We start from the raw sequence: 22021 nt of genomic DNA, 5'->3' as shown, positions 1-22021 counted from the left end.
TAAACAGAGTGAGAGATGACCGGAGTTGGAAGATGTCCCAGCGCTTGGAACACTGGTTTGCACATAGTAAGTGCTTAACAAGTACCATCATCATTATTATTATTATTATATATACCATAAAGAGAGTGAGAGATGACCTGAGTTGGAAGATGCCCCAGCGCTTGGAACACTGCTTAGTACAGTACTCTGCACACAGTAAGCGCTCAAGAAATACGATTGATAGTAAAAGCTTAACAGGTACCATTATTATTATTATTATTATTATGTATCATAAAAAGAGTGAGAGATGACCGGAGTTGGAAGATGCCCCAGCGCTTGGAACACTGCTTTGCACATAGTAAGCGCTTAACAAGTACCATTATCATCATCATCATCATTATTATATGTATCATGTATTCTAGTATTCATAGTATTCTAGACTGTGAGTCCACTGTTGGGTAGGGACCGTCTCTATATGTTGCCAACTTGGACTTCCCAAGCGCTTAGTACAGTGCTCTGCCCACAGTAAGCGCTCAATAAATACGATTGATTGATAGTAAGCGCTTAACAAGTACTATTATTATTATTATGTATCATAAAGAGAGTGAGAGATGACCGGAGTTGGAAGATACCCCAGCGCTTGGAACAGTTTTACACATAGTAAGCGCTTAACAAGTACCATCATTATTATTATTATTATAAGTATCACAGATTCTAGTATTCATAGTATTCTAGACTGTGACCCCACTGTTGGGTAGGGACCGTCTCTTTATGTTGCCAACTTGGCCTTCCCAAGGGCTTAGTACAGTGCTCGGCACACAGTGAGCGCTCAATAAATACGATTGATTGATAGTAAGCGCTTAACAAGTACCATCATCATCATCATTATTATTATATGTATCATATATTCTAGTATTCATAGTATTCTAGACTGTGAGCCCACTGTCGGGTAGGGACCGTCCCTATATAGGGCTTAGTACAGTGCTCTGCACACAGTAAGCGCTCAATAAATACGATTGATTGATAGTAAGCGCTTAACAAGTACCATCATCATCATTATTATTATTATGTATCATAAAGAGAGTGAGAGATGACCGGAGTTGGAAGATACCCCAGCGCTTGGAACACTGTTTTACACATAGTAAGCGCTTAAGAAGTACCATCATTATTATTATTATTATTATTATATGTATCATATATTCTAGTATTCATAGTATTCTAGCCTGTGAGCCCACTGTCGGGTAGGGACCGTCTCTATATGTTGCCAACTTGAACTTCCCAATCGCTTAGTACAGTGCTCTGCACACAGTAAGCGCTCAATAAATACGACTGATTGATAGTAAGCGCTTAACAAGTACCATCATCATCATTATTAGTAGTATATGTATCATATATTCTAGTATTCATAGTATTCTAGACTGTGAGCCCACTGTCGGGTAGGGACCGTCTCTATATGTTGCCAACTTGGACTTCCCAAGCGCTTAGTACAGTGCTCTGCACACAGTAAGCGCTCAATAGATACGATTGATTGATAGTACGCGCTTAAGTACCATCATCATCATTATTATTATTATATTTATCATAAAGAGAGTGGGAGATGACCGGAGTTGGAAGATGACAGCCCGAAATCTCAGGGGGACTCACCGTCCTGTGTCTCCCCCCGGCATGGTCCGAAACTTGTCCTCTATTATCCACAAGTAGGGAGGAAAAAAAATAATTCGTTCATTCATTCAATCGTATTTATTGAGCGTTAAATCGGAGTAAATCGGCCGCAGGGTTAGAGCACCCAAGAGAAATGACTCGGAGACATGAGTTCAGGTAGAGTAGTAGAGGTGGAGGGACGAACAGCCCCACTCCCAACCCCTTCTTCCCTTTCCTTTGGTTCCCCATCCGAGCTACAGTCATTCAGTCGTATTTATTGAGCGCTCACTGTGTGCAGGGCACTGTACTAAGCGCTTGGGAAGTCCAAGTTGGCAACAACGGGCTCACAGTCGAGCAGGGGGAGGCAGGCAACCAAACACAACGGGTGGGCAGGTGTCAAGTCATCAGAATAAAGAGAAATAAAGCTGGATGCACATCATTGCTCTCCACAAAGTACGGTGCTCTGCACATAGTAAGCGCTCAATAAATACGATTGATGATGATCATTGCTCTCCACAAAGTAGGCGCTCAGTAAAGACGATTGAATGAACGAATGAATCATTAACAAAATTAATAGAAGCTACACAAAGGATTCCCGGGTGCGGCCTCACAGTCGAGCAGGGGGAGAAAGGCAACGAAACAAAACGTGTGGGGCCAGGTGTCAGTCATCAGAATAAAGAGAAATAAAGCTGGATGCACATCATTGCTCTCCACAAAGTAAGCGCTCAATAAATACGATTGAATGAACGAATGAATCATTAACAAAATTAATAGAAGCTCCACAAAGGATTCCCGGGTGCGGGCTCACAGTCGAGCAGGGGGAGGCAGGCAACCATCATCATCATCATCATCAATCGCATTTATTGAGCGCTTAATATGTGCAGAGGACTGTACTAAGCGCTTGGGAAGTACAAATTGGCAACATATAGAGACGGTCCCTACCCAACAGTGGGCTCACAGTCTAAAAGGGGGAGACAGAGAACAAAACCAAACATACTAACAAGATAAAATAAATAGGATAGATACGTACAATAAATAAATAAATAGAGTAATAAATCTGTACAAACATATATCCATATATACAGGTGCTGTGGGGAAGGGAAGGAGGTAAGATGAGGGGGATGGAGAGGGGGACGAGGGGGAGAGGAAGGAAGGGGCTTAGTCTGGGAAGGCCTCCTGGAGGAGGGGAAGTAACCAAACAAAACGTGTGGGCAGGTGTCAAGTCATCAGAATAAAGAGAAATAAAGCTGGATGCACATCATTGCTCTCCACAAAGTAGGCGCTCAATAAAGACGATTGAATGAACGAATGAATCATTAACAAAATTAATAGAAGCTACACAAACAGGGTGCGGGGGAAACGTTAGCACCCTGTTGTGAGGAGCTGTTAGCAGGAGACACAGCTTGGGGTGGTTTCAGACAGGGCGTAGCCGCTTTAATTAGCCGCTTTGATCAGTGTCAGCCCTCCTTGATTACAGAATCTTCCTGGAGGCCTAATGAGGCCCATTCCTCACACGCCCTGCATACAATGGAGTCGGTTATGCCAAGCCTTGAGGGAAAATGCAGTCAAGGCCGCTTCTGCTGGAGTACACGGCTACGGTGGACAACGTCCTCCAATAATCATGATGGCATTTATTAAGCCATTACTCTGTGCCAAGCGCTGTTCTAAACGCTGGGGAGGTCACAAGGTGATCAGGTTGTCCCACGCGGGGGGACTCACAGTCTTCATTCCCATTTTCCAGATGAGGGAACTGAGGCCCGGAGAAGTGAAGCGACTTGCCTAAAGTCACCCAGCTGACAATTGGAGGGGTCGGGATTTGAACCCACGACCTCTGATTAAAAAAGCCCCGGCTCTATCCACTGAACCCATGTCTCCCCCTCGGCATCCTCCGGGGCTTGTCTTATGTCTCCTCGCCCCGGCATCCTCCGGGGCTTGTCCTTCATTCGTTCATTCATTCATTCATTCATTCATTCAATCGTATTTATTGGGCGCTTACTGTGAGCACAGCACTGTGCTAAGCGCTTGGGGAAGTCCAAGTTGGCAGCATCTAGAGACGGTCCCTACCCGACAGCGGGCTCACAGTCTAGAAGGGGGAGACAGAGAACAAAACATATTAACAAACTAAAATAAATAGAATATGGACAAGTGAAATAAACAAATGGAGTAATAAATCCGTACAAACATATATACAGGTGCTGTGGGGAAGGGAAGGAGGTAAGGCGTGGGGGGAGTAGGGAGAGGGAGAGGAGGGGGAGAGGAAGGAGGGGGCTCAGTCTGGGAAGGCCCGGGGCTTGTCCTATGTCTCCCCCCCCCCCCGAGCATCCTCTGGGGCCTGTCCTATGTCTCCCCCCCCCCCAGCATCCTCCGGAGCTTGTCCTATGCCCCCCCCCCCCAGCATCCTCCGGAGCTTGTCCTATGTCCCCCCCCACCCCCCAGCACCCTCCGGGGCTTGTCCTGGGTCTCCCCCGCAGCATCCTCCGGGGCTTGTCCTATGTCTCCCCCGCAGCATCCTCCGGGGCCTGTCCTACGTTCCCCCCTACCCAGCATCTTCCGGGGCTTGTCCTGGGTCTCCCCCCCCACCACCATCCTCCGGGGCTTGTCCTACGTCTCCCCCCCCACAAGCATCCTCCGGAGCTTGTCCTATGTCCCCCCCCCCCCCCCCCAGCACCCTCCGGGGCTTGTCCTATGTCTCCCCCCCCCCCCCCACCGCAGCATCCTCCGGGGCTTTTCCTATGTCTCCCCCCCCCCCCCCCCCCCGACATCCTTCGGAGCTTGTCCTATGTCTCCGCCCCCCCCCCCCGCCCAGCATCCTCCGGGGCTTGTCCTGGGTCTCCCCCGCAGCATCCTCCGGGGCTTCTCCTATGTCTCCCCCCCCCCCCCCCGCCCAGCACCCTCCGGGGCTTGTCCTGGGTCTCCCCCGCAGCATCCTCCGGGGCTTGTCCTATTTCTCCCCCCCCCGCCCCACCGCCAGCATCCTCCGGGGCTTGTCCTATGTCTCCCCCCCAGTATCCTCCGGGGCCTGTCCTATGTTCCTCCCTACCCAGCATCTTCCGGGGCTTGTCCTGGGCCTCCCCCCCCCCCCCCAGCATCCTCCGGGGCCTGTCCTAGGCCCCCCCCCCCCGAGCATCCTCCGGGGCTTGTCCTATGTCTCCCCTGCCCAGCATCCTCCGGGGCCTGTCCTATGTCTCCCCCTCCCAGCATCCTCCGGGGCTTGTCCTATGTCTCCCCCCCCCCCGCCCAGCATCCTCCGGAGCTTGTCCTATGTCTCCCCCCACACACCGCAGCATCCTCCGAAGCTTGTCCTATGTCTCCCCCCCCCCCCCCCCCCCCGCAGCATCCTCCGGAGCTTGTCCTATGTCTCCCCCCCCCTCCCCCTGCAGCATCCTCCGGGACTTGTCCTGGGTCTCCCCCCCCAGCATCCTCCGGAGCTTGTCCTATGCCCCCCCCCCCCCAGCATCCTCCGGGGCTTGTCCTATGTCTCCCCCGCAGCATCCTCCGGGGCTTGTCCTATGTCTCCCCCCCGAGCATCCTCCGGGGCTTGTCCTATGTCTCCCCCCCCCCACCCCAGCATCCTCTGGGGCTTGTCCTATGGCTCACCCCCCGCCCCCCAGCATCCTCCGGGGCTTGTCCTGTGTCACCCCCACCCCCCACCCCCAGCATCCTCCGAGGCTTGTCCTGGGTCTCCCCTGACCCAGCATCCTCCGAGGCTTGTCCTGGGTCCCCCCCCCGCCCCCCCAGCATGCTCCAGGATTTGTCCTGGGTCTCCCCCACAGCATCCTCCGGGGCCTGTCCTATGTTTTCCCCCGGGCATCCTCCGGGGCTCCGGGGCCAAGCCTTCCTGGGGATGGGACTGTGTGTGTGTGCTTGTGGGACTGTGTGGTTGTGTGAGCTGGGGAGGGGTCCTAGCGATCGCCCAAACTCCTGGGTCCCCTTGGCCCGCCCCTCCCCTCCCCTCCCCGCCCCGGCCCGCCCCTCCGGAAGGGGTCCGCCCCTGGGCCGGCGGACCAGTCCGGCCCCAAACATCCCCAGGCATCCCCAACCATCCCAAGGCATTCCCGGGCATCCCCGGCTCCCGGCTCTGGGAGCTGCGGGGCCCCCTGCGCGGCTGACCCCGGCTGACCTCAGTTGGCAACCCAGTCAGGAGGGGAGGGGGCCGCACTGTCCCAACCCCACCCAACCCCTCAACGCCCCTGCCGTGGAGCCGCACCACCCGGGGGCACCGGAGGAGGTGAGGAGGGGAGGGGATAGGGGGTCTCAGGGAGAGGGGCCGGGGGCTTGTATCTGGGGAAGGAGTGAGGGGCAAGGGAGGGGGGGGGTCGTGGCCTCCCAGGAAGAGGGATGAGAGGTGTGAGAGGGGGCACAGGAGGAAGGAAGGAGGGGAGGGGGCTCGTAGCTGAGGAAGGGGCGAGAGGCGGGCAAGTTGGGGAGGGGGTGGTCTTGGCCTCAGGGAGAGAGGGATGGGGGGCGAGGGATTGGGATCCAGGGGCCGGAGGAGGGGAGGGGGCTTGTAACTGAGGAAGGGGCGAGGGGCAGGGGAGGAGGGGTCATGGCTCCCACGGGGAGAGGGGTCAGAGGCCGGCCCGGCCCAGGAGCCTTGCCCCCCAGAACTGGCAAGGGCTGACCCCCTTCTACCTGTCACCGGTGGGGCAGGGGGCTCGGGGAACAGTGGTGACCCCAGGAGAAAGGGGTTAAAGGGATTGGGGGGTCGTTCAGCCCGGAGAGCGAGGAGAGGCCTGGTACGTCTAAAGAGGAGGATGCAGCTGTCCGTCACACCCCATGGGAATCAGAAATGGGGCAGAATTGCAGCAGGCGGGACGGCGGTCAGACAGGAGGAAGAACTTCCTGACCGAAAGGGGGGCTCAAACGCCGGCACGGGAGTTGGGTCTCCGCTTCCGGTGGAAACTCAAGAAAGGACAGACCCCCGGGGTCCAAAATGGAGCCGACCGCCTGCCTGGAGACAGGGGAATGGCTCAGTTGACCTCTCCCGGTGTCCACCATTCATTCATTCAATCAATCAATCATCATCATCAATCGTATTTACTGAGCGCTTACTGTGTGCAGAGCACTGGACTGAGTGCTTGGGAAGTACAAGTTGGCAACATATAGAGACGGTCCCTACCCCAACAGCGGGCTCGGGCTTGGCGGTTCTCTCCGTCCTCCGGGGCCTGGGCCGAAAGCGTTGCCGTTTTGTACCGAATTTGCTCTCTCAGCAGGCAGGGGTGGACCATGGCAGAGAGCCCGATGTGGGAACAGGTTGGGGCGAGCTTCGTGCACCTCTATTATCGCCACTTTGATGCCGACAGGGTGCAGCTGAGTGCTCTCTATGTAAGTACCAATTTGAACGCCGTTGAACTTTCCGGCTCCTTTGTCACTGATCCGCTTGAGTGACAAACTCCACTCCGGGAATTCGTGGGCTGGATTTTTCCGAGTCCCTTATCCCACCCGCCTGAGGAGGAGTTATGAAACACGGATACATTTTGGGATCCGGCACACGCCCACGGACGATCCCAGGCCCCGACGCTCCGCCGTTAACCCTCTAGCCGGCCTCGTCTAGTCCTCGGGCCGCGGCGGTCGAGGCGGCGGCGGTGTCTTCGGCCGGGCGCTCGGTACGGTGCCTTCATCCTTCCCCTGGATGGAGACCGTCATCGGGGGCTGGGAAACTGTCATTTCTGCTGGAAGGCAGTGGGGCTTGCGTGCTCCAAGAGGGGAGAGGAAACTGTGCTGTAGTGACCAGTGAATCAGAGGGAATTCATTCATTCAGTCGTATTTATTGAGCGCTTACTGTGTGCGGAGCACTGTTCTAAGCGCTGGGGAGGTCACCAGGTGATCAGGTTGTCCCACGGGGTGGGGGGTCACGGTCTTCATCCCCATTTCACACAGCTGGGGCCCAGAGAAGTGAAGTGACTTGGCCGAAGTCACCCGGCTGACGATTGGCGGAGCCGGGATTTGAACCCATGACCTCTGACCCCGAAGCCCGGGCCCCACCGGGTCCATCCTCTCGGGGGGGGGGGGGCGAGGGGCGGGTGGCGGAGTGACCGCCTCCTTTGTCTCCCCAGACGGACACATCTTGCTTGACGTGGGAAGGCCAGCAGTTCCAAGGGAAGGCCACTATCATGGAGAAGATGATGGTATGTCGGAGGGCGGGAGGCGGAAATCGGTGGCGTCTTTCCGGGCAGGGATGCGGCGGGGGCTCGGCCGGGGAGCTGGAAGCCATCGCCTGCCGCCTCCGCTCAGTCAGTCGTACTTACGGAGCACCTACTGTGTGCAGAGCACTGTCCTAAGCCCTTGGGAGACTACAGTATAACCCAGTAACAGTCAGAGAAGCAGTGTGGCTTAGTGGATAGAGCCCAGGCCTCGGGGTCTAACCCCAGCTCCTCCATTTGTCTGCTGGGCGACCTTGGGCAAGTCACTTCACTCCTCTGTGCCTTTGTTACCTCAGCTGTAAAATGGGGATTAAGATTGCCAGCCCCCCGTGGGGGACAGGGACTGTGTTGTCCAACTTGATTAGCTTGTGCTTGGTGCTGTGTCTGGCACATAGTAAGCACTTAAATACCGTTAAGAAGCAGCGTGGCTCAGTGGAAAGAGCCCGGGCTTTGGAGTCGGAGGTCGTGGGTTCAAATCCCGGCTCCGCCAGTTGTCAGCTGGGTGACTTTGGGCAAGGCGCTTCACTTCTCTGGGCCTCAGTTCCCTCATCTGTCAAATGGGGATTAAGACTGTGAGCCCCCCGATCACCTTGTAACCTCCCCAGCGCTTAGAATAGTGCTTTGCACGTAGTAAGCGCTTAATAAATGCCATTATTATTATTATTATTATTTTAAAAAAAGTTGGTAGGCCCGTTCTCTAACGACCTTACAGTCTAGAAAGGGAGACAGACATCAGTGTTAATAAGTGACAGATTCGCACCTAAGTGCCGGGGGGCTGAGGGAGGGGTGAATAAAGGCAGAAGGGAGCCGGAGAAGAGGAAATGAGGGTTCATTCATTCGATCGTATTTATTGAGCGCTTACTGTGTGCAGAGCACTGTACTAAGCGCTTGGGAAGTCCAAGCCGGCAACATAGATGGTCCCTACCCAGCAACGGGCTCACAGTCTAGAAGGGGGAGACAGACGACAAAACAAAACATGTGGACAGGTGTCAAGTCGTCAGAGCAAATAGAAATAAAGCTAGATGGACATCATTAACAAAATAAATGGGATAGTAAATATGTACAAGTAAAATAAATAGAGTGATAAGGCTGTACAAATGTATATTTGGGTGCTGTGGGGAGGGGAAGGAGGTAGGGCGGGGGGGATGAGGAGGAGGAGAGGAAAAAAGGGGGAAGGCCTCCTGGAGGAGGTGAGCTCTCAGTAGGGCTTTGAAGGGGGGAAGAGAGCCAGTTTGGCGGATGTGTGGAGGGAGGGCATTCCGGGCCAGGAGGAGGACGTGGGCCAAGGATTTAGTCAGGGAAGGCCGTTGGGAGGAGATGAGCCTTCAAATAAGGCTTCGAGGCGGGGAGAATAATCGTCCGACGGATATGAAGAGGGAAGGTGTTCCCTACAGCTGGCTCTTTGGCTATGGGATGGCATCAGTCCAGTCACTGGTGGCAGCCCACCGATCAATGAGGGCACTGTTTCCTGTCAATCAATCGGATTTACTGAGCGCTTACCGTGTGCAGAGCTCTGTATTGAGTGCTTGGGAGAGGACACTGTAACAGGGTGGGTTGACGTGTTCCCTGCCCACAGTGAGCTAACCATCTGGAGGGGGAGAGAGACATTAATATAAATAAAAAATAAATTAGGGATCTGGGCCCAAGTACTGTGGAGCTGAGGGAGGGGTGAATCCAGGGAGCCGATCCAAGGATCCAAGAGAGTGGGAGAAGAGGAAATGAGGGCTTGGGCTGGGTCATAGTGGGAGAGCAGCAAAGTGAGGTAGGAGGGGGCATAGGAGCTGAGCCCACTGTTGGGTAGGGACTGTCTCTATATGTTGCCAATTTGTACTTCCCAAGCGCTTAGTACAGTGCTCTGCACATAGTAAGCGCTCAATAAATACGATTGATGATGATGAGCGCCGTCAAGTTAAACGCATACTCACCCAGTCAAAAGCCGACATTTCTAATACGTCCTCCCCGCCCATCCCTTCAGAGCCTCCCATTCCAGAAAATCCGGCACAGCCTAACGTCTCAAGACCATCAGCCGGCTCCAGACAACTGCATCGCCAGTATGGTTGTGGGCCAGCTCAAGGTGAGGGCTCGACAACGGTCCGGGATTTGGAATTCGGGCCTGGGCCAAACCCCGGGTCTGAACTCATCGGTTGGGGCCAGATTATTGATTGAGCGCCCAGGACGGCGCAATGGAGGTAAAAGACGTCAATTCCACCTGCAAGAAGCTCATACCCGAAACGTTTTATAAATCAGATCTCCCCTCCTTCATTTGGGTGGGGTGGGGACGAGGGTCAACTCCACCTTCTGTCCAGGGCAGAGCTCTGACAGGGGCACCGGGGCACGATGAGAAGTCGCGTGCTGGTTGGAAGCAGCGTGGCTCGGTGGAAGGAGCCCGGGCTTCGGAGTCAGAGGTCATGGGTTCAAATCCCAGCTCTGCCACTTGTCAGCTGTGTGACATTGGGCAGAAGTCACTTCACTTCTCTGGGCCTCCGTTCCCTCATCTGGAAAATGAGGATTAAGTCTGTGAGCCCCACGTGGGACAACTTGATCACCTTGTATCTACCCCAGCGCTTAGAACAGTGCTTTGCACGTAGTAAGCGCTTAATAAACACCGTCATCATCATCATCACCGACCATCATGGATGGAGATGGACTAACCGGTCAATGAATTAATCAACCAAACGCTGGGGAGAGTATAACACAACAGAGTCGGTAGATACATTCCCTGCCCACGAGGATCTTACAAGCAATTCAACATTCCCCACTTTCCCCTCTCCATCCTTGACTCTTCCCCGGTGACTCAGCGCAGACCTTCACATCCCCCTGACTCTCCTGTCTCCATCAATCAATCAATCAATCAATCAATCGTATTTATTGAGCGCTTACTGTGTGCAGAGCACCGTACTAAGCGCTTGGGAAGTACAAGTCGGGAACACATAGAGACAGTCCCTACCCAACAGCGGGCTCACAGTCTAGAAGTCTAGAGTCTCCATCCCTGACTCTTCCCCAGTACAGACCATCAGATACCCCTGACTCTTCCCCAGTGACCCAGTCCCAACCTCCCAACGCTCCCGACTCTCCCCCCGGCCCTCTCCTCCATTCCCAGATCTTCCCAGCGACCCAGCACAGACCATCCAACAGCCCTGATTCCCCTCCCCATCCCTAACTCTCCTTCCAGTGACACAGTACGGTCCTTCCTACACCTCACTGTTTCCCCTATAATAAGCCAAAGCGAATCGCCAAGCCAAACTCCTCTCCAACCATGTCTCCCTACGCCGAGGGATGCTTTCTGACAGAGAGGAACTTCCTCGTTTTCCATAGAACCGAACCCTCGTGCCAATCCGAGTACGACGCCGAGCCCCCTCCCATTTCCCCCCCCGCCAGCTTCGGATGCGAACGTCTCACTCTGTCTTACAGATTGATGAGGACCCCGTGATGGGCTTCCAGCAGCTGTTCATTCTCAAGAACACGAATGAAAAATGGATCTGCACCAACGACATCTTCAGGCTGGCCCTGTTCGATTTTGCTTGATGCCCTCGTGGGCCCGGCCCGTCCCCGTGGCATCTCCCAGTGGGGCCATTTCTCACCGTCCCCTGGCAGGTGGAGGCGAAGGAATCCCCCAGGCTCTCGCTGGAGTTTTGCCCCGATGTGCGTCGGCGGCTAAAGGACCGTGGGAGGGTGGCGGTGGCCAACGAGGCTTCTGCCTCGGAGAGGAACTTCTAGTCCACGCCGGTGCCCCGGGCCTAGGGGACGAGCCAGTGGCATCGGTGGGCAGCACGAGAGGGGACCGCTGCCAGCGGACGACCGGGAGGAAGCTGTTTGTTTCCTACCTGCAGGCCTCCAGAAAACTTTGTAAAAACCAACTTGGATTCCTAGATGTCCTCCTTCTCTTCCTCCTCTTCCGCCAGCCCGAAATGCCTCTGGGATGGCACTAATTCTAGTCGAGCTATTTTCGTCGCTCTGCTAAGAACATCTGTGGGATGGGGGCTGACACAAAGGAGAATTTTTCCCATGTCAGATGTTAGGACGTGGGAAACTTCCTTCAAGCAAACGCTTGATGCTCAGAGCCCCTGGTTCTGCCTGCTTCGGCCTGTCGCGTGGGGCGGCTCTCGGCGGGGTGACTCCTGGCTGTGAGAGGGCCAAAAAAGGGTGCAAAATAAAGCCTTAAAAAAAAACCCCTGCCTTCGGCGGAGTTTTCTCCGGTTATCTTCTTTTTTAAATTGCCGCATTGCAGTCCAGGGGAAGAGGTAAGAAACATGCAGTAGATGATTTCCTTGTGGGAAGGGCAGGGAGGGGAAGGATGATGGGATTTGAACCCGATTCAAGCTAACGGCTTTAGACTGCTACTTCCCTGACTAGAATAACTGCTCTTTCCCCCACTCTATTCTCCCTTTCTTTTGTGTCACCTCTGCAATGTGGTTGGTAACTCCTTTAGCGCTTTGATGCCACACCTATCCCACAGTCCATCTCTTTATTCTCTGCTCCTTCCCCTATCTGTAATTTATCTTAATGCCTGCCTGTCACAGCTAGATTGTAAACTCCTTGAGGGCAGGGATCAGGTCTATTCCATTCTCCCAAGTGCTTAGGACAGGGCTCTGCCTGTAGAAAGTGCTCAATTATTCACACAGACTGATGGATGGATGTGTGAAGACTCCTGGAGAGCTTAATTGGGTCGATGGTTGATGAGTTTTTAGAGATCATAACGATAATGATAGTGGTATTTATGAAGGTAATTAGTAGTATTGGAATGTTAGGGGCACTACAATGTCCACCAGAAACCAGGAAGAATATCCAACACCCCTTTTAGACTGTGAGCCCACTGTTGGGTAAGGACTGTCTCTATATGTTGTCAACTTGTACTTCCCAAGCGCTTAGTACAGTGCTCTGCACACAGTAAGTGCTCCATAAATACGATTGATTGATTGATCCATCCTTTAATGGTAATTTTTGAGCACAGTCCATGGGCAGAGCGCTGTACTAAACGCTCGGGAGAGTGCAATTCAACAGGGTTGGTAGACACATCCCCTGTCCACAAAGAGCTGAAGGTCTAGAGGGGGAAACAGATGTTAATATACACGAATAAATGACGGATGTGTGCCGTGGCGGGGGTGAAAATCAAGAGCTTCCAAGGGGACAGATCCAAGTACATGGATGACACGGAAGAGAGGGAGAAGGGGAAATGAGGGCTTAGATCGCAAAGTCCTCGCGGAGGAGATGTGATTTTAATAAGGCTTTGAAGGCGGGGATGTGGGCAAGGGATAGGTGGTGAGACGGATGAGACTGAGTAATAACTGTGGCATTTGGTAAGCGCTTACTAGGTGCCAGGCACTGTACTGAAGTCCAGTGAGTAGGCTGGAGTTAGAAGACGCGGGCTGGGTTGTAGCACATCAGTGAGGGAAGGTAGGAGGGGGTGAGGTGATGGAGGGCTTTAAAGTCGATTGTCAGGAGTTTCGGTTTGAGGCTGAGGTGGGTGGGCGGTCCCCGGAGGTTCTTGAAAAGCGGGGAGGCGAGGACCGGACCGTTTTTTTCGAAAGACGATCCGGGCAGCGGCGTGAACTCAGGACTGGAGTCACAGGGACAGAAGGCAGGGAGGTCACTTTAGTCAAAGGCAGGACGCGATGAGTGCCTGGATCGGCCAAGTAGCCGTGTGGGGAGAGAGGACGGGCCAGGTTTTAGGGATGCTGCGAAGGCGGAAACGGCGGGGCCTGGTGACAGATGGACTGTGTGAGTTGAATGAAAGAGCTGAATAGAGGATAAAGCCAAGGTTGTGGGCTTGAGAGATGGGGAGGAATGCGATGTCTACAGTGACGGAGAAGACGGGGTGGGGGAGGGAGGAGGACGGCGGAGGAGGAAGGTGAGGAGGAGTTCTGTCTTAGGCGTCTGCGGGAGAGCCAAGTAAAGATGTCCTGAAGGCGGGAGGAAATGCGGGAATGCGGGGAAGCAGAGATGTCAGGGCCGGACAGGTCCATAAAGGCCACCAGGACACAAAGTGCCCAAACTCGCACCAGAGTTGCTCAGGGAACAAGGAGTGACAGGGACTTGGGCCAAGTGATTAGTGGGGCAGCAGGTAATAATAATAATAATGATTAGGGTATTTGTTAAGCGCTTACTACGTGTGCCAAGCCCTTTTCTAAGCACTGGGATGGCTAGTCCCGCCCTTCCCTCCCGAGTGTCCTGTTGCCTCCATTGGAGACTGAATCCTGGGCTGGAGAGACTGTGGGTCTGACCCGTTAATGGCTTTGCTCCGACTACGAAGGTCTTTCTTTTAAGATAGACTTAAGGATGGCGGAAGGATGGGTTTCTAGAGAAAAGGTAACGGATGTAGAGGAGAGAGTCGGATGGCCCAACGCTAACCGCGACGTTGGGTGTCCAAGAGGTGATCGTCCCAGCATTCCGGTGTTACTGTCGGAGAGGGAGGCCCGAATGGATGGGCCCATTGGGCCGACCCAATATGGCGGATTCGGGAACGCCATATATTGTTGCCTGGAGGCGGGGGGGCCGGATCTGAGGATTCCTTGAGGTCTCGGTCAACTTTCTGGCCCTACGACGTCTCAGACGTTCTTCGAGAGATGAGCTCAGTCGTAGAGGACGGGTACGCTCCAGGCCCAAGTCGGGGCTCCCTCCGTCGCCATCTCCGGAACGACGGCCCGCCGCTCATGCTTTCGCCGCCGAAGGGCGGGTGGAAAATCGACGGCCCGTTCAAAGGGACCCTTCCTTCCGCGCCCGCCATCGGGTCCCTCGTCCATTAGCCCTCTGGTCCGTCGGTTCGATGCGGGCCGGGAACGTGCCGGCCAACTCCGTCGTATGGCGCCCGCCCAATGAGCGCTGAGCAAGTACCATCGATGACGATGATGATGATGATGATGAAGCAATGTCCGTAGTGGTCCAGTAGGGTTTCTAGCCCACCGGGAAGGGTTTAGGGGGGCTCGCGGACTTAACCCTTGGGTTCCCAGTAGGTGATGATTGACAGGCGTGTCCGCTCCATGGACCGCATCCTCCGGAAGAGCTCAGAAGCGGATGTCAATGGGCAGAGGTGCCCACCGGGCCCTTGGCCAGTCCATGGGTGCCCAGTCCTCCTTGGGTTGCCCATTTCTGCGCCCCATCACCCCAAAGTGGATTCCTCCAATGAGGGCTGGGCTTCTGCGCTGGGACTTCTCCTATTGGCTGGCCCTCGGTGGGGGCGGGGCTTCCAGCCCGAGGCCACGCCCCCACCCCATGCAAATGAGTCCGGGGCGGTGTCACGTGGCCCCATGACGTCACCGACCCCACCCCCCCGGATGAGGTCACCGCCCAACTCTCGCGAGGGACAGGGCCCCGGGCCAGGTGAGGGGGGCGGGGTCGGCGGGGGGCCCCGCCCCCCCGGTCTGATTGGGCGGCGCGGTGGGCATGCAAATGAGGGCGGGCGTCACTTCCTGAGGTAAATCGAGCGCCATTTTCTCTTTCAGGCGGTGGAGGGAGGAGGGGGTAAGTGTGGGGGTGATGCCAAGGGGGGCGGTGGGGGGGGGGGCACCCCCGTGGGGGCGCTTAGGACAGTGCCTTGCACGTAGTAAGCGCCGGGACAAGTGGCATCACTGTTAAGGGGAGGCGCCCCAAGCGAAATGGGGCGCCCGGCCCCCCGCCTCAGGTCGGGTCGGCCCGGGCCTCCGCCCCCTTGCCTCGCCCGAGGGCGGGGGGGGGGCGTCTCCCCCGCTGCCCGGGGCGGGGGGCGTCTCCCCCGCTGCCCGGGGGCGTCTCCCCCGCTGCCCGGGGGCGGGGCTGGCTGTCAGTGGCGGCCCAGGCAGCCCCAGGCCCCCCGCGCGAAGGCGTCTGGGAAAAAGAGGCCAAGCCGCGCGGCCTTCTGGGAGCGGCCCGGCCTGAGCCGCCCACTACGGGACGGCCGCCCTGCTCGTCATTCATTCACTCCTATTTATCATAATAACAATAATTATGTATATATGCTTGTACATATTTATTATTTATATATTTAAATAATATATAATAATCATAATAAACATACAATATTATAATATATATTATATTATTATAATATCATCATATAATATTTTTATCAATCCAATATCATATATAAATATATAAATAAATGCATCAATATCAATAAATATACAATATTATATCATGTTATTATAATATCATATAATATTTTATACCCATTAAATAGCATAAATAAATATATAAATTAATATTTCAATATCAATAAATATACAATATTATAATACATTATATTATTATAATATTACATACTAGTATATATCATATATAACATATATAACATAACACATCAATATATTATATCATATTATATTACATAATAATTATAATTAGAATATTACAAAATATTATAAAAATATAATAACATAATATACAATGCATAATAATATAGAATAATAGAATAATATATAATCATAAGTATGATTATTAAATAATTATATAATAAGTATCATTATTTATATTTATTATTGATTGATTGATTGATTATTACTCTATTTATTTTACTTGTACATATCTATTCTGGGGGTCAGCCGCCCTACTCATCATAATCATCATCAGTCGTATTTATTGAGCGCTTACTGTGTGCAGAGCACTGGACTAAGTGCTTGGGAAGTACAAATTGGCAATGTATAGAGATGGTCCCTACCCAACAACGGGCTCACAGTCTAAAAGGGGAAGACGGAGAACAAAACCAAACATACTAACATTCATTCACTCCTATTTATTATAATAACAATAATAATGTATATATGTTTGTACAGATTTATTACTCTATTTTACTTGTACATATCTATTCTGGGGGACAGCCGCCCTACTCATCATTCATTCACTCCTATTTATTATAATAACAATAATTATGTATATATGTTTGTACATATTTATTACTCTATTTTACTTGTACATATCTATTCTGGGGGACAGCGGCCCTACTCATCATTCATTCACTCCTATTTATTATAATAACAATAATTATGTATATAAGTTTGTACATATTTATTACTCTATTTCACTTGTACATATCTATTCTGGGGGTCAGCCGCCCTACTCATCATTCATTCACTCCTATTTATCATAATAACAATAATTATGTATATATGTTTGTACATATTTATTACTCTATTTTACTTGTACATATCTATTCTGGGGGACAGCGGCCCTACTCATCATTCATTCACTCCTATTTATTATAGCAATAATAATGTATATATGTTTGTACAGATTTATTACTCTATTTTACTTGTACATATCTATTCTGGGGGTCAGCCGCCCTACTCATCATTCATTCACTCCTATTTATTATAGCAATAATTATGTATATAAGTTTGTACATATTTATTACTCTATTTCACTTGTACATATCTATTCTGGGTGTCAGCCGCCCTACTCATCACTCATTCACTCCTATTTATCATAATAACAATAATTATGTATATATGTTTGTACATACTTATTACTCTATTTTACTTGTACATATCTATTCTGGGGGACAGCGGCCCTAGTCATCATTCATTCACTCCTATTTATTATAATCACAATAATTATGTATATATGTTTGTACATATTTATTACTCTATTTTACTTGTACATATCTATTCTGGGGGACAGCCGCCCTACTCATCATTCATTCACTCCTCTTTATTATAATAACAATAATTATGTATATAAGTTTGTACATATTTATTATTCTATTTCACTTGTACATATCTATTCTGGGGGTCAGCCGCCTTACTCATCATTCATTCACTCCTATTTATTATAATAACAATAATAATGTATATATGTTTGTACATACTTATTACTCTATTTTACTTGTACATATCTATTCTATTCATTTTATTTTGTTAATATGTTTGGTTTTGTTCTCTGTCTCCCCCTTTTATATATGTTTGTACATATTTATTACTCTATTTATTTTACTTGTACATATCTATTCTATTCATTTTATTTTGTTAATGTGTTTGGTTTTGTTCTCTGTCTCCCCCTTTTACATATGTTTGTACATATTTATTACTCTATTTATTTTACTTGTACATATCTATTCTATTCATTTTATTTTGTTAAGATGTTTGGTTTTGTTCTTTGTCTCCCCCTTTTAGACCATGAGCCCACTGTTGGGTAGGGACCGTCTCTGTATGTTGCCAACTTGTACTTCCCAAGCGCTTAGTCCAGTGCTCTGCACACAGTAAGCGCTCAATAAATACGATTGAATGAGTGAATGAAAAGTTGGCAACATACCGTGGCTCAATGGAAAGAGCACGGGCTTCGGAGTCCCAGATCATGAGTTCAAATCCCAGCCCCGCCATTTGTCAGCTGTGTGACTTTGGGCAAGTCACCTCTCTGGGCCTCAGTGGCCTCATCTGGAAAATGGGGATGAAGACTGTGAGCCCTATGAGGGACCACCTGATCACCTTGTATCCTCCCCAGCGCCAGTAGAAGCAGCGTGGCTCAGTGGAAAGAGCCCGGGTTTTGGAGTTAGAGGTCGTGGGTTCAAATTCCGGCTCTGCCAAATAGCTGGGTGACTTTGGGCAAATCACTTCACTTCTCTGGGCCTCAGTTCCCTCATCTGTAAAATGGGGATTAAGACTGTGAGCCCCCCGTGGGACAATCTGATCACCTTGTAACCTCCCCAGTGCTTAGAACAGTGCTTTGCACATAGCGCTTAATAAATGCAATCATTATTATTATTATTACTTAGAGCAGTGCTTTGCACATAGTAAACGCTTAACAAATGCCATCATTATTATTATTATAATATACAGACAGTCCGTACCCCAACAGCGGGCTCACGGTCTAGAAGGGGGAAACAGACAACAAACAACTGTTAAGCGCTTACTAGGTGCCAAACACTGTTCTAATAATAATAATAATAATAATGATGATGGTATTTGTTAAGCTCTTACTAGGTGGTAAGCACTATTATAATAATAATGATGATGGTATTTGTTAAGCGCTCACTACGGGCCAAGCGCTGTTCTAATCATCGTCATCATAATCATCATCATCATCATGAGGGTATTTGTTAAGCGCTTACTAGATGGTAAGCACTGTTCTAATAATAGTAATAATAATGATGATGGTATTTGTTAAGCGCTCACTACGGGCCAAGCACTGTTCTAGTCATCATCATCATCGTCATCATGAGGGTATTTGTTAAGCGCTTACTAGGTGGTAAGCACTGTTCTAATAACAGTAATAATAATGATGATGGTATTCGTTAAGTGCTCACTAAGGGCCAAGCGATGTTCTAATCATCATCATCATAATGATTGAGGGTATTTGTTAAGCACTTACTAGGTGGTAAGCACTGTTCTAATAATAATAATAGTAATAATAATGATGATGGTATTTGTTAAGCACTCACTATGGGCCAAGCATTGTTCTAATCATCATCATCATAATGACGGGGGTATTTGTTAAGCACTTACTAGGTGGTAAGCACTGTTCTAATAATAATAGTAATGATGATGATGGTATTTGTTAAGCGCGCACTATGGGCCAAGCGCTGTTCTAATTATCATCATCATCATCATCATCATAATGATGAGGGTATTTGTTAAGCGCTTACTAGGTGGTAAGCACTGTTATAATAATAATAATAATAATGACGATGGCATTCGTTAAGCCATTCGTTCGCTGTTCTAATTATCATCATCATCATAATGATGAGGGTATTTGTTAAGCGCTTAGTAGGTGGTAAGCACTGTTCTAATAATAGTAATAATAATGACGATGGCATTCGTTAAGCACGAGCTACGGGCCAACCGCTGTTCTAATCATCATCATCATCATAATGATGAGGGGTATTTGTTAAGCGCTTACTAGGAGGTAAGCACTCTTCTAATAATAATGATGACGATGATGGTATTTGTTGAGCGCTTTCTTGGTGCTAAGCACTGTTCTAATAATAGTGATAATAATGATGATGGTATTTGTTAAGCACTTACTAGGTGCCCAGCACTGTTCTAATAATAATAATAATAATAATAATGATGATGATGGTGTTTGTTAAGCACTTACTAGGTGCCAAGCACAGTTCTTCCCGATTTGTACTTCCCAAGCGCTTAGTCCAGTGCTCTGCACACAGGAAGCGCCCAATAAATATGATTGAATGAATGAATGAATAATATTTGTTAAGCGCATGATTGAATGAATAAATAATAATGATATTAAGCGCTGACTAGGTGCCAAGCATTGTTCTGATAATAGTAATAATAATGATGGTATTTGTTCAGAGCTTACTGTATGGTAAGCAGTGGTCTAGTAATAATAATAATGATGGTATTGAAGTGCTTACTGTGTGCCAAGCACTGTTCTAATAACAATAATAATAATGATGATGGTGATAGTACAGTGCTCTGCACACAGTAAGTCCTCAATAAATACAATTGAGTGAATAATAATAATAATGATGGTATCTGTTAAGTGCTTATTGTGTGCCAAGCAGTTATAATAATAATAATGATGATGATGGTATTTGTTAAGCACTTCCTATGTGCCAAGCACTGTTGTAACAGTAATAATAATAATAATGATGGTATTTGTTAAAGCGCTTACTATGTGCCAAGCACTGTTCTAATAATAATAACAATAATAATGATGGCATTTGTTATGCGCTTACTATGTGCCAGGCACTGTACTAAGCACGGGGTGGGGGGAGATAAAATCAGATCTGGTTGGATACAGTCGCTGTCCCACATTGGGCTCACCGTCTTGATCCCCATTTTGCAAATTAAGTCAACGAGAGACAGAGAATAATAATAATATTGATGATGGTATTTGCGAAGCGCTTGTTATGTGCCAGGCAAGGTACTACCACTACTACTGATAATGATGGTATTGGTTAAGCACTTACCTAGTACGGTCTGTGCATGAAAAGATGGTTCTTAAATTCCCAGATGTGCCAGTGATGGATACGAAGGGCGTGACTTATTGTCCCAATGGACCATTTCATGGGGTGACATCCAACTGATTGACGTTCCCACCTGTGGAAGTTTTTGCTGGAATAACGGGTCCGGTCTCTTATTCCGAGTTCATTTGTGGACGCCCTCGGATTCTCAGAAAGAGGAAATGAGTCCCTGGGCGTCTTAGTGCAATTATCCGGGAGCGCCGCTCGCCTCCAGCGGGATGACACGCTTGTAGTCGTGATTCCCAGGACGTCACGTATTGGCAGAAGAGGTTCTGCATTTTCTCTCGCTTCCAGGGCTGATTTTAGCGTAGACCATTGTGCTGTGCTATTACAGAGCGGATACACTTTTAGTCCACGCTGGGCTTTCTCCCTAGAGACCTCTGTGTCTCTGGCCGGTCTTAATTTCGATAAGCAGCGATCGGATTGGCGTGGTTGGTAAGAGGTCACTCTTAGGTTGTGAATTATTGGCATTTTCGGGATTGGGTGGGAACTCGGATGCGTGTGGTCCTTGTGGTCGCCGAAGTTGAAAGCGTTCGTACTTGATCTAGGCTGAAAGAAAACACTCCCCCCGCCCCCCCCCCCCCAGCTCCCTCCCCAAAGTTTTAGAAGCCAAAATTAACTTCTCCATGCCCAATCAATCAGTCCAAAGGCGGTTCTCACCTGTGGACTTGGGTGGGAAGTGTTGATTCTTGGAAAGAAATAGTTTCAAGGGGATTTTTTCACCCGCCGGATCTCTGCACGGGATTGATCATTCTGCCTTCAGAGTCACAAGCAGTAGACAAGGATTTCACTTTCCTCCGAAAAGTGCCCCCCACCCGCTTGTTTCCTTGATCAGTCAATCGATTGATCAGTGGTATTTGCTGAGCCCTTACGGTGGGCAGAGCACTGCGCTAAACACCTGGGAGAGTGTGGTACATTACAACGGAATTGGTAGGCACGTTCCTTGCCCACAGAGAGCTTACAATCGAGAGGCGGGGGACAGACGTTGAAATAAATCATGGATAAATGCAGTGGGCCTGAGTGGGGGACGGTGAATATCAAGCGGAGGTCCCTGGCACCTATCCCGCCCTGAGAGGCCCCGGGCGAGATGCGTGTTGTCGTGTGCTGGAGGGCCCGGCGTCGGAGACATCGGCCACAAACCGTGTTTTTTATTCCGCGGTTCAGGGAGGGCTTCCGTTGTAGACGGGGAAGAACGCTCATTTGGACACTTGTTTCCCCGGCCACGTTGGGAGTAAGTAATTCCCCGGCTGTGCTGGTCCCCGTGAAGGTGTAGACCAGTTAGAGAGGATCAGGTCAGCACAGATGGGAGCTGTGGGCTTCTCTGGGAATCCCGGACCCCCCGGCAGGCCGCCTGCTCCTTGCTCAGCGG

The 22021-nt window shown here is 50.2% G+C and overlaps 1 protein-coding gene across 1 annotated transcript; it reads left to right on the top strand.

Moving 5' to 3' along the window:
- Nucleotides 1-5676: 5676 nt before the first annotated feature.
- Nucleotides 5677-11915, top strand: LOC119949513 (nuclear transport factor 2-like). Its single transcript, XM_038771355.1, has 5 exons — nucleotides 5677-5848; nucleotides 6834-6945; nucleotides 7677-7748; nucleotides 9739-9837; nucleotides 11175-11915. The coding sequence occupies exons 2-5, from the start codon at nucleotides 6847-6849 to the stop codon at nucleotides 11286-11288; spliced, it is 384 nt and encodes a 127-aa protein (XP_038627283.1). The 5' UTR covers nucleotides 5677-5848; nucleotides 6834-6846; the 3' UTR covers nucleotides 11289-11915.
- The last annotated feature ends 10106 nt before the right edge of the window (nucleotides 11916-22021 follow it).

The sequence above is a fragment of the Tachyglossus aculeatus genome, chromosome X2, assembly GCF_015852505.1.
Source record: "Tachyglossus aculeatus isolate mTacAcu1 chromosome X2, mTacAcu1.pri, whole genome shotgun sequence".
Lineage (NCBI taxonomy): Eukaryota > Metazoa > Chordata > Mammalia > Monotremata > Tachyglossidae > Tachyglossus > Tachyglossus aculeatus.
This window is presented reverse-complemented; position numbering and strand designations above follow the sequence as displayed.

Coding starts and splice junctions, on each gene's coding strand:
- LOC119949513 (XM_038771355.1), top strand. CDS start 6,847: ATGGCAGAGAGCCCGATGTGGGAACAGGTTGGGGCGAGCTTCGTGCAC. Junction 6,946..7,676: donor TGCAGCTGAGTGCTCTCTAT/GTAAGTACCAAT, acceptor TTGTCTCCCCAG/ACGGACACATCTTGCTTGAC. Junction 9,838..11,174: donor TGGTTGTGGGCCAGCTCAAG/GTGAGGGCTCGA, acceptor TCTGTCTTACAG/ATTGATGAGGACCCCGTGAT.